At 41.0% G+C, this 13,416-nt stretch overlaps 1 protein-coding gene across 4 annotated transcripts in view; it reads left to right on the top strand.

Moving 5' to 3' along the window:
• LOC132393949 (endoplasmic reticulum aminopeptidase 1-like) overlaps window positions 1-13,416 on the top strand; it is a 109,233-nt gene that overhangs the window by 50,972 nt on the left and 44,845 nt on the right. For all 4 annotated transcript variants that reach the window (XM_059969438.1, XM_059969439.1, XM_059969437.1 and 1 more), the window contains exons 4-7: window positions 4,740-4,874; window positions 8,211-8,331; window positions 9,637-9,791; window positions 12,587-12,700. In XM_059969438.1, the coding sequence (XP_059825421.1) occupies window positions 4,740-4,874; window positions 8,211-8,331; window positions 9,637-9,791; window positions 12,587-12,700 (525 nt within the window). The remainder of the gene's footprint in view (window positions 1-4,739; window positions 4,875-8,210; window positions 8,332-9,636; window positions 9,792-12,586; window positions 12,701-13,416) is intronic.

Genomic DNA, 13,416 nt, shown 5'->3' with positions numbered 1-13,416 from the left:
GCTGAGCAATAGAAGTAGGGGTCTATCACACCAGACAAGACCCACGATGCAGTCTGCGCATGCAATCCACTGAAACCATCCAGCACATAACAGCAGGGTGCAATATGCAGGCAGGGACAGCATTCACTGAACGGCACAACCAAGTTGCAGGAATTATGCTCAGGAATGTCTGTGATTGAATTGGACACTCCGAAGTCCAAACGGGAAATGCCCACGAGAATAATGGAGAATGACAGAGCTAAGATCCTGCGGGACTTCCAAATACAGACTGATAAGCAGGTACTGGCCAACTGACCATACATTGTAATACTAGACAAGGAACAGAAGAAAGCAATAGTAATAGATGTGGCAATCCAGAATGTCAGTAACATCAGGAAGAGAGAATATGAGAAGCTGGAGAAATACCAGGGCTTGAAAGAGCAGAGGAAAAAAAGAACTTGGAAGGACTAGGTGAGATTAAGGGTTCGGCACGGACTAGGAGGGCCAAGATGGCCTGTTTCTGTGCTGTGATTGTTATATGTTATATGGTTGAAGCCAGAGTAATCCTGGTGGTGACAGGAGCACTTGGAGCTGTGACACCTGGACTGGGAGAGTGGCTCCAACAAATCCCGGGAACAGCATCTGAGAGCTCGGTCCTGAAGAGCACATTGTTAGGAACAGTAAAGATACTGCACACTGAACCCTCAAGCTCCCAGGCCTCTGGTAGAGGATATGTTACGAAGGATGAACAGCTCTGATGGCCAAAAGGGTGCAAGGTTGCCCATGTCCCCCTCCCCTGGGAGAATTACAAACCGTTATTGTTGCCAGGCTGTTAATGAGAGAGAAAGAGATGGAACAAAACATACTGGGACTGGAACATTTGCTTCAGACAAGGGCGAGATAACACCGGGGGAGAGAGACCATATTATGACTCCTGTAAGACTCATGGCTCCGGAGAGGGCTGTTTACTTGGTACTATTCTGTTCATTAAAATTCCTCAGTGGACAGCCGGAGTGGGCTGGTTTGATGGGCTAAGCCATTCAAAACTGATTGACACCTGAGACCCTGTGAGTAGGGATAAAAGTGAGGTCTGGGGAGACACCCCTCAGACACACCAGGAGACACACTAGTGAGCACTGCTTAAGTGTTGGAAACCATGAGAAAAGTGTGGGGCATCGGAGACCGAATGAAGGATCGGTCAATTTTAACTCACAGTGTTTATAGCGAGGCCGGTGGGGGCTTGTGTGTTTGTTCACCCTTGCCTGGGTGACGAGTGCACCATAGAAGAATGGTCTAGCTAAAGGACAGAGGGGTCATACCTGAATGGCCACAACACATTGACGGATCAAAAACATAAAGGAAGGTTTGTATGACTGTAGCTGTCACTGTTCGCTCGCTCGCTCGCTCTCTCTCTCTCTCTCTCCCCCCCCTCCCTCCCTCCAATGGTTACAACAAAAGAACCAACAACTACCTCAGCCTGTATGAACTGAACTGAACTTTATATTCACATATAACAATTCATTACCCCCTAGACATCAATAGAGCTTGTTTATTATTGATTATTATTATACCCACACTTTTAGGTTTAGTATTGCTAACGTGTATTATCTGTATATTTGCATTGTTGATATTGATTTGTATATTTTACTAATAAACACCATTTTGAAAATAGTACCAGACTCCAACGGATACTTCTATCTTTGCTGGTAAGACAGCCAGTTACAGGGTACGTAACAGATATGACATTGAAGAACAAAATAACTATAGAATATAAAAGCACTTGGACTTTATAAAGTCACTTGAAGTTTTGAGAGCAGTTTGGGGCCCCTCATCTTAGAAAGGATGTGCTGAAGCTAAAGTGGATTCAAAGGAGTTTCATGAAAATTATTCCAGGATTTAATGGAATGTTATATGAAGAGTGTTTGATGGGTCTGGGCCTGTATTCGCTGGAGTTCAGGAGAATGAGGGGTGACCTCATTGAAACCTATTGAATGGTGAAGGGCCTTGATAGAGTGGATGTGGAGAGGATGTTTCCTGTGGTGGGGGTGTCTAAGACCAGAGGACACAGCCTCAGAATAGGGGTGGGCATCCTTTTAGAATGGAGATGAGGAGGGATTTCTTTAGCCAGAGAGTGGTGAATCTGTGGAATTCCTTGCTGCAGGCATCTGTGAAGGTCATGTCTTCATGTATATTTAAGGCAAAGACTGATAGATTCTTGATTGGTCAAGGCTTGAAGGGATATGGGGAGAAGGCAGGAGATTGGGGCTGAGAGAAAAATTGGATCAGCCATGATGAAATAGTGAAACAAACTTGATGGGCTAAATAGCCTAATTTTGCTCCTATAACTTATGCTCTTATGGCGTATGTATGTATTTATAGTTCATGGGTTCACAGTCCATTCAGAAATCTGATGGTGGTGAGGAAGAAGCTGTACCTAAAATGCTGTGTATGTGTCTTCAGGTTCCTGTTCCTGTTCCTAGTAGTAATGAGCAGAGGGCATGTCCTGGGTGGTATGGGTCCTTAGCAATTGAGGCAATCTGTTTTGAAGATGTCCTTCATGCTGGGGAAGGGTGGGCTAGTTTCTGTGGTGGAGCTGTCTGAGTTTACAACCTTCTGCAACGTTTTTTCTGCTCCTGTGCATTGACCCCATCATACCAGACAGTGACACAACCAGTTAGAATGTTCTCCATAGTAAATCTTGTGTTTGGTGACATCCTCAGACTCCTAATGTAATATATCTGCTTGTGTAACTGCATCAATATCTTGGTCCTGGGACAGATCTGCTGAGATGTTGTCACTCAGGAACTTGAAACTGTTCACCCTTTCCACTGCTGCCCAGTGAAAGCAAAGCTCCTAGAATGAAGACTCAAGAGATTTTGCAGATGCTTAGAAATCTTGAGCATGCAAAATGCTGGACAAACTCTGCAAGTTAGTCTGCATGTATGGTCGGGTCTCTCTAGATACGGCGTGTGTTGCTGAGTTCCTCCAGCATTTTTTGTGTGTGAAAGATCTGTTAGTCTCGTGAGACCATGGATTTAAGCCTTTGGAAGGTTTCCAGGGTGCAGGCCTGGGCAGGGTGTATGGCAGACCGGCAGTTGCCCAAGCTTGCAATCCTTCCCTTCTCCACGCCACCGATGTTGTCCAAGGGAAGGGCACTAGGACCCAAGCAGCTTGGCTGCCTGTGTCGTCACAGAGCAATGAGTTGTTAAGTGACCTTCAGATCACTAGACTGATGCCTTATCCACTAGGCTATGCTCAGCACCATTGATGCCCAGAATATTATGATGGCATTTCACCCGGTCACGTTACTAGCTGTGCAATGTAGCTGCTAGCCTTGAGTGACATCTGTTGTGGACATTGTGGGTCGAAACTGCGGAATAGAATGCTTTCCAAACATCAGCAATTCTTTTCAGTATTGCTGAATCGTTGGATCATAGGCTACCTACTTATACAGCCTTAAAGTGATATCCAACAATGGGACACATCTTAGAGATAAGTAGTTCTTCATTAATTAACAGATTGATTTGAATCTCGTGGATGAGAGGGATTTGTATTTTCAAGAGTGAATCGTGGCATTGATTTGGGAATGAGATATTTGAGGCTGGACAAAATGACAAGTGTGGTGGTAGAGTCAGACACAATAGGGACATTTATGAGACACTTGCACAGGCACCTGGATGAAAGAAAAATGGAGAGCTATGTAGAAGGGAAGGATTAGACAGATCTTAGAGTAGGTTATAAAATCAGCACAACATCAAGGGCTTACAAGTCTGTTCTGTGGTTTTCTATGTTCTGTGTAAGCAAGCCACTGATGTTAAATACCAATAGTTCTGGTATTTATTTAAGCATTCAGAAAGATTCACAGTCTTGAATTCAAAAAGGTAAATATTAATTAGAACACTAGAGTAAACATTTCCAACTGCATTGATGAATTATTTGTTATGCCAAAGGCCATAATATTTTCTGAATGATCTTTTAACTATTATCATGTGAATGACTGGTTTTCATGAACTAAGTTGTAACAATCGCAACAAAATATAATAATCATTGTCTTAGCCTGAAGTTTATAATAACTAGCTGTGAGTCCGTCAGTGCAAATTGACAAATAATAATGTCATATGCTTTCTTCTATAAAAAATGCAGATAGTTTAAAGAGATTTGACATGTCAACGAATACACTCAAAAACTTCTATAGTTGTACCGTGCAGAGCATTCTGACAGGCTGTATTATTGCCTGGTATGGAGGGGCTACTGCACAGGACTGAAAGGAGCTGCAGGAGGATGTAAATCTAGTCAGCTCCATCTTGGCCACTAGCCTACAAAGTACCCAGGACATCTTTAAGGAGTGGTGTCTTGGAAAGGCAGCGTCCATTATTAAGGACCTCCAGAACCCAGGGCATGCCTTTTTCTCTCTGTTACCATCAGGTAGGAGATACAGAAGCCTGAAGGCACACAATCAGCGATTCAGGAACAGCTTCTTCCCCTCTGCTATCCGATTCCTAAATGAACATTGAAGCTTTGGACACTACTTCACTTTTTTTAATATACCGTATTTCAGTTTTTGCACATTTTTAAAAAATCTATTCAATATATGTAATTTATTTACTTGTTTATTTATTACTATGTTTTATGTATTATTATAATATTTTTTCTCTCTGCTAGATTATGTATTGCATTGAACTGCTGCTGCTAAGTTAACAAATTTCACATCACATGCTGGTGATAATAAACCTGATTCTGATTTATTATGTATTGTTTAGGTAAACTCAGTTAAATTAGCTGATGGACTCATTGAGGATCAGTTTGATACGAGTGTAAAGATGAGTACATACCTAGTAGCCTTCATTGTGGCAGACTTCAAATGCATCATGAAAGAGAACAAGCGTGGAATTAAGGTGAGTTAACATCTTTTTTCATCAACGTACGAAAGTATCAGTCGTTAGGTCTTCTACGAGATTCTGCTTGTTTGTGCATATTCGCAAGTCATTAGAAAGTTACCTCTTTATAGTTAACAACTAATTCTAACTTCATAAAATTGAGAGCATGTTGTTCCTAAAGATTATTTAGTAATCTTTGTTCTATAAAATAAAAACCAAGCTAGTAACTTTGGAAGTTCATGTATTTGAGGATGTGGGGTAGAAATCCCTCTTTCATCGCTGGTTCTGTTGCACACCTGTTGTATTAGCCAAAGCTCTAGACTTTGCCTTCATCAGGGCCACTTCACCCATGAGGCAAAGACTATTATCTGCATCCTTTCTCTTTTCCAATGATCAAACAGCAGGAAAAATATATTTGTGTTTCTTTTGGTAGTTGCTTGCTTTTCTCTGCAATACAGGTTAGCTCAAATTCCAAATAGGCTGCACTTTAACAGGAGGGTGATATCAAGTTCAAGTTTATTGTCATCTGACTGTACATATCCCCAACCAGATGAAACAATGCTCCTGCAGACCATGGTGCATCCACACAACATGTATATCACACACAGCACGTAAAACAAAATATTGTACTGTAAGTAAGTTAATATAATTCAAAATGCATGTTGCAAAACACAGTACAGTAAACAGCTGGCTGGCCTAGTGATGAGATCTTGGTGACAGCAGGATATTCATTAGTCTCTCAGCCTGAGGGAAGAAGCTGTAACCCAGTCTGGCAGTCCTAGTCCTGATGCTTCTGTGCCTCCTTCCTGACAGTAGTGGGTCAGAGAGATTGTGAGATGGGTGGTGGGGATCCTCAACAGTGCTTTGGGCCCATCATCTACAACATTCCTGGTAACTGTCCCCAGTAGAGGTGAGGGAGACCTTGATGATGTTCTTGGTGGTTTTTATTGTCCTCTGTAGGACTTTGAATTGAATTGGCTTTATTTATAAAGTATGTATAAAGTTTTAATGCCCATTTAAAGTTATATTTAATTTGATGTTAAGGCCAGATCTCAGAACCAAATCTTTCCTAGTTTTGCTCCATAATAGCAAGTCTCTGAGGGAATTTTGATACAACCACTGATGCAGATTGGTAATTATAGTATTTCCAGGCATTTGTGCTATTGTCCTGAGCGATAGGTTGAAACTATGGCTGTGCCAAAGGTGCTGAGGTTCTTAAGAGCTGAGACTTGCTTGAATGCTGAGAGAGTTTAATTTTTTCAGAGATGTTTTGAGTGTTCCATGATTCTCCTAAGATATGCTTTCCCTTGGCGGGAAGTTAAATCATTTTCCATACAATTCCAAGAATTGATCTTACCCACTGTATTTATTCAGCTAGTCCAGTTAATGTTCTGGTCAGTAGCAACCTCCAAATACTAATACCTGCTACCACCCAGACCAATTCCTCCAACCACCTCCTTCCCCACTCTTATACTCCAAGGACCATGTTGAGGGCTGAGCATTTGACAGTGATATTTCCATTTTAAAATCTTTTTTATTAATTATTGTGGAAGATTAACTAAAAAGATGCATTAAGTCAATATGTCATTGCGTACAATGAAGAATTAAATTAGCAAATAACTGATTAACAAAGCTAAGCAATATATCAATAATAATAAGAGAAAATAAAGTGTTAAAAATATTTTTTTGAAAGAAAAAGGAAAAAAAAGAAGCCCTACTAAGTAAAAAAAACCCCTACTAACTGAAAAAAACACAAAATGGGAGCACAAGCCCGGAGCTATACATCATACAAGTTTCCATAAAAAAACATCAATTCGCCAACTCAAATCCACTTAAAGAAAAATCGGAAGGAAACCATATTAATTAACTCAAATCAGATGATAGTAGTGGGCAAATGAACCCCACCTTTTCTCAAAATCAAATCGAGGATCAAGACTTCTGATTTTCTCCAAACTAAGACATAGCATCACCTGAGAAAACCATTGTATCGAAGTAGGAGCAGGAGCATCTTTCCATTTCAACAAAATAGCCCTTCTGGCCAATAATGTAACGAATGCAATTACATGTTGGTCTGATGGAGAAATACCATGAATATTTTCAGGTTTTATACCAAATAAAACTGTCAGTTTATTAGGTTGTAAGTTAATTTTTAAAACTTTAGAAATTGTAGAGTAAATAGGCTTCCAAAAATGTTCCAATTTCCAGTGAAATATCAGTTGTTCCATTTGGAAAACCGTGATCAGGATTGCCTGCCACTTTGCTTTCCCCACAAATGCGAGTTGCTGCTTAGGCTTAAATCTTTCAGTTCCTGTACCTGGGCACCAGCTGTTTCATTAAGGAATTAAGGTTCATTAGATACTAAACATCAGTAAGCATCCTTGCCCTTGACCTTATGATAGAAAGAAAATCAATAATGAAATAGCTGAAGACGTGGAACACTGCCCTAACAAAATCCAGTGTTGTCCTGGGTCTGAGATATTGGCCCCAAGAATCAACACTGTCGTCCTATGCTGCGTGCACCTGTACATTATGGAGTTTGTTCCCAACTCCTGTCAACAGCAACTAGGTTTATTGACGCTACACAAGAAATTGCAGCTTTCCGTCAGGAGAAGCCAACTCGTTTTGAATCAGGAATTCATTCCTCTGTCCATATTTGAGGTAAGGCTGCAATGAGGCCTGCAGTCAAGGTGTTCACTTTGAACTTGTGTTCGTTGGGAATTGAGTGCTGTACTGTTCAGATAATCCTGCTGGGAAATTTTAAACTCCTGACTTGAAAGAGAAGCATAAAAAGAAGTTAAGTGGTCTGACCGGCTAATTCTACATGGTTAAAACAGTTTGGACTAAAAATGATGTACAATGTCAATTTATTATTGAAGTACATACTTTATGTATATATCACCATATACAACCCTGAGATTCATTTCATTTTCCTGTAGGCATACTCAATAAATACATAACAGAATAATAACCATAACAGGATCAATAAAAGACCACACCAACTTGAGTGTTTAACCAGTGTGCAAAAGACACTAAACTGTGTAGGTACCAAAAGAAATAATAATAGTAAGTATATAAGCAATAAATATCGAGAACATGAGATGAAGAGTGCTTAAAGGTGAGGTGTTTTATAGATTATTCCCAATGATCTGGCCATGGACAAGCTCAGCTGACCTTCTGAGGTGACCAGTAACAGTGTTTCAAGTTTATCCCTCTGTACAAAAGCTCCTTCTGTGGGTTATTTTGTCAGATAGAATGCAGCATAACACTGCAAGCTGATTAGGTGATATAGGTAATGTTGATCTAATATTCACCACAGGGTTGTGAAGAGATGTGTTTTATTTTTCTTATTGCCAGGTCTCAGTGTGTTCGGTTCCAGACAAGATCAACCAGACTTCATTTGCACTAGAAGCAGCTGTGAAACTCTTAGACTTTTATGAAGATTATTTTTCTATTCCCTACCCACTGCCGAAACAAGGTATTGAACTGATAAATATTTCATTTTGTTTAGTTTTTTCAGTATTTAGTTTATGGTCTGTTCATTACTCTTCAGAATTGAAGCATACGGTCTGTTACCTTGAGACAAAGACTTCGAAGATAAAAATAACAACATCTATTTTGCTGTAATTTCTTTTGATATTACACACCGGAGTTATCAGTAAACTTGGCTATCTTTTACTCTGTGCCCTCTTCCAGCTCATGAATGTAAATTATCGATACTTGTAGGCCAATAAGGTAGTCAACTAGTGGGATTTTTGCAGCTCAAAAAGACCCATTTATTCCAATTCTCTATCTTGCATATGATTTCAATCCCTATAATTACACCTCGTCTAGTCCTATGAGCATACCTAATAACTTAGGAGAATGGACTTGATGGGCTGAATGGCCTAATTCTGCTCCTATGTCTTTTGAGTACTTATCTTGTATATATTTTGTATATCCATGCTTTTCATATGGCACCTTGTGGAGGCCTTCTGAAATCAATATACACTAGATCTACAGGTTCCCTGTATCGATTCTGCTTGTCACATCCTTAAAGCATCCATTATGACAGATCCTTACAGTCCAGAACGTCTTTGCATTATTATTACCATCAGTGATGAGGTACAGGAGCCTGAAGATGCACACTCAATGTTTTAGGAACAGCTTCTCCCCCTCTGCCATCACATTTCTGTACAGTCCTCACTATTTTGCTCTATTTTTGCACTATTTATATTTATACTTTCTTATTGTAACTTATAGTAATTTTTAATGTTTTACACTGTACTTCTGCTGCAAAACAACATATTTCATGACTAAATCAGTGATAATAAACTTGATTCAGATTCTGAAAGAACTTGAACAAATCTGTCAAACATTAATAAAATCATGGTGATTTGCTTTTTTTGCATTAAGCTTCACTCAATGCTAGCTATTTCTTCCTTGATTACAGACTTCGGCCTCTTGCCAATAACAGATGTTAAACTAATAGGCCTTAGTCACTTCCTTTTTGTCTTCCTCCTTGCACAAAGGAATCTCACTTTGTGCCTGTCCAATCTGCTGTTCTATGCTTGTCCTAGCTTGTGCTGAGCTACTTTTGGAATGATTCCAACCAACCATTGGCTGCACTGTCTCTGCAGCCACCTCAGGCCTTGGTCTTTGTTCCCATTACAAATCACTTCACATTGCAGAACTTAGTTGTAAGTGAGAAAGGAGAAAAATAGCACAATCCAGCTAGAGGTGGAAAATATCCATCAAGTCTGCTGTCTGTGTCTACCATATTGTTTCTGGGCTTTCCCTACAGATTTGGCAGCAATCCCTGACTTTCAGTCTGGGGCTATGGAGAACTGGGGCTTAACGACCTACAGAGAAACGGCTCTGCTTTACAACTCGGAAACCTCCTCGGCTTCTGAAAAACTCTGGATCACCATGATTATAGCACACGAGCTGGCTCACCAGGTAACGAATGACAGAAGTTAACAGTTTTCAACTTTGGAACATCAATACGTCCCAGGATAAGCTGGTGTTGGATACTGTAGCTGAACCTGGAAGTGGCAGGAAAATGGAAAGAGTTACACATGCAGTCCACCTTGTACTGCAAGTTCAAGAGTTAGATTAGATTGGATTTAGAGAGATTTTTTAAAGATTTTTATTTGTCACACGTACATACATCAATACATACAGAGGACTATGTCATTTTGTGTTTATGACTAACACAGTGTGCAGGGGCAACCCAAAAGTATCACTTGGCTTCTAGCTCCAACACAGCATGCCCACAACTTACTGACCATAACCTGTGCGGTACTGTGCAAATGTCTGAAGCACCCTAGATTTTTTATATGGTTTCAGGTGGTATGGCCTCCGTAGAGCCCTGATCTCAACATCATTGAGGCTGTCTAGGATAACTTAAAGGGGTAGAAGCAAGTAAGACAGTCAAAGTCTGCAGAAGAACCGAGACAAGTTCTCCAAGATGTTTGGAACAACCTACCACCAATTTTCTTATACAAGGGGTGATTGATAAGTTTGTGGCCTAAGGTAGAAGGAGTCAATTTTAGAAAACCTAGCACATTTATTTTTCAACATAGTCCCCTCCTACATGTACACACTTAGTCCAACGGTTGTGAAGCATACAGATCCCTTCTTTGTAGAAGTGGTCCAGGGTAGGGGTGATTGATAAGTTTGTGGCCTAAGGTAGAAGGAGATGAGTTATACAACTCTTGTTACATGCAGATGCAGTTCAACTTTTTGAGTGAACATGCAGAAAGTTTGAAGTTAATAACTCATCTCCTTCTACCCTAGGCCACGAACTTATCAATCACCCCTTGTAAAACTGTTTGACAGTGTACCTAAGGGAAATGATGCAGTTTTAAAAGCAAAAGGTGGTCCCACCAAATATTGTTTTGATTTACTTTTTTTTGCTGTTTACTGCTCTTTGTAGTAATTTTTTTGATATTTATTTCATTATTTTTGAAAGCGTCCTCACTTTAAGGAACCATTTTTACATGTGCCTAAGGCTTTTGCCCAGTACACCTTTGGAATGTGGGATAATACTGGAGCACCTGGAGGAAACCCACATGGTCACAGGGAGAACACCACACACTCCTTACAGACAGTGGTGGTTATTGAACCCTAAACCTCTGGTTGGTCACTGGCAACGTAGAGAGTTTTGCTAATCACTACACTACCATTCTGCTTTCAGTCCTTGCCCTCCAATTGCAGGGATACCTAACTGACTGACCTCCTTCTGTGCCTTAAATTTCTATGGCCCAGGGAATGCTGAAGCACCTGGTGCCCAAAAAAATTTCCTATTCACATGTCTCCACACGGCTGGAGAGTTAGGATCCGTTGTGCAGTGCCCTACATAGCTCAGTGAAGACTTTCTCTCCCTCGAGTCTCCCCTGGCTAGTTACCTCCGTTAGCTTGGATCTGTCATATGTTGAAAGATCGGAGCGACTGGGCTTGTATATGCAGGAATTTAGAAGGATGAGAGGGGATCTGATTGAAACATATAAGATTATTAAGGGATTGGACACACTGGAGGCAGGAAGCGTGTTCCCGCTGATGGGTGAGTCCAGAACTAGAGGCCACAGTTTAAGACTAAGGGGTAGGCCATTTAGAACAGAGATGCGGAAAAACTTTTTCCACCCAGAGAGTGGTGGATATGTGGAATGCTCTGCCCCAGAAGGCAGTGGAGGCCAAGCCTCTGGATGCATTCAAGAGAGAGTTAGATAGAGCTCTTTTAGATAGCGGGGTCAAGGGATATGGGGAGAGGGCAGGAACGGGGTACTGATTGTGGATGATCAGCCATGATCACAGTGAATGGCAGTGCTGGCTAGAAGGGCTGAATGGCCTACTCCTGCACCCACTATCTACTGTCTATTATCTCTGCCAAGGGATTGCAAGGCCGTCTTCTTACATTTTTTTAAGAATTCTTGCTGTGATGGTGTGTTCTTTCCAGCAGCTGATATCACTCTCAATGGCAGAAACTTGCCACCGGTGAGTAACATAACTTGGCCAAGGAAAATTTCCTAGGGTTGTAGCTACTGGCGTAGTACAGTAGAGTAGCAGTTAGTGTAACTGCTTCACAGTGCTGAGCACAGATGGGTTCAATTCCTGCAGCTGCCTTTCAGGTGGGTTGTACGTTCTCCCCGTGATCATGTGATTTCCCTCCCACATTCCAAAGGCATATGGTTAGGATTAGGGTCAGTGAGTTGTGGGTATGCTGGGTCACCAGATCTGTGGTGACACTTGCTGGATCGCACCCAGCAGAACCCTTGCTGATCGGATTTGGCACATATGATGCATTTCACTGTATTTTTCGATGCTTTGATGTACATGTGGCAGATAAAGCTCATCTAATTCCTAGGAACGTTTTGATAGAAGCCCAACAAATTACTGTATGTTACTTACAAAAAGATGGAGAGTTTAGCCATTTTGTGTGTTCTTACCCTTTTTCTCCATACTTTGGCTCTTGGAAATAAAAGATCTGTCCTTGGACTGCTGCTATTGCTGCTCCTGATTGGGTATGAAAAAACTCATAATTCAATGAGGGAAATGAAGTTTGATTGCGCCGTTACATGACATAAAATAGCTGTGCTGTAATGCACACTGTTAAAATATTTTCATGCCAAATATGTTGGGGGGGAATGGCATAAAAGGTGTCAGTATCTATGGTTGCTCTTTGATGGTGTTGAAATATTCTCTGTGTAGACAATACTTGTTCCATCTAATGCTTGAACAAATATTCCTCTCAGTGGTTTGGCAACTTGGTGACCATGGAGTGGTGGAATGATCTATGGCTGAATGAAGGATTTGCCAAATTTATGGAATACGTCTCCGTTAACATCACATTCCCGGAGCTGCAAGTTGTATGTATTCAAACCTGTCCTTGAATAAACTACTCCAAACAGTTTGATAAGAATTGTTATAATGCAGCTGTTAATTCTGTGCATGTATGGGGATTTTCAGCAATGCTTTGTACTCATGTTCCTATACTAACCTCAGCTTATAGAGCATAGAAAAGTGTAGTACAGCACAGGTCCTCTGGCCCACATTGTCTTGTGTTCCAAGATCAATCTAATGCTTTCCTCCCACATAGTCTTCCATTTTTCTTTCATCCTTGTGCCTATCTAAGAATATATTAAATGTCCCTAAGCTATCTGCCTCTGCTTCCACCACCACCAATCCCGGCACTGCATTCCATGCAATTCCCACTGTGTGAAAAAGCAAACTACCTCTGACATTCCTCTGAAACTCCTCCAATCACCCCCCTAAAATTATGCCCTCTTGTATTAGCCATTGTTCCTCTGGGGGAAAAACTCTCTGGCTGTCCACTCTATCTAGTTCTCTTATCATCTTAGATAGCTCAATGCAGTCACCTCTTATCCTCTTTTGTTCCAAACAGAAAATCCCCAGCTCACCCAATCTTTCCTCATAAAACATGCTCTCTAATCCAGGCAGCATCCTGGTAAATCTCCTGTGCACCCTCTCTAAAGCTTCCACATCCTCCCTATAATGAGGCGATCAGAACTGAACACTGTATTCCTAGTTTAGTCTAACCAGAGTTTTATAGAGCTTCAACATT

This window comes from Hypanus sabinus, chromosome 5, assembly GCF_030144855.1.
Source record: "Hypanus sabinus isolate sHypSab1 chromosome 5, sHypSab1.hap1, whole genome shotgun sequence".
NCBI classification, from domain to species: Eukaryota; Metazoa; Chordata; class Chondrichthyes; order Myliobatiformes; family Dasyatidae; genus Hypanus; species Hypanus sabinus.
The sequence above is the reverse complement of the archived record's forward strand: the minus strand, read 5'-3'. Positions and strand labels throughout refer to the sequence as shown.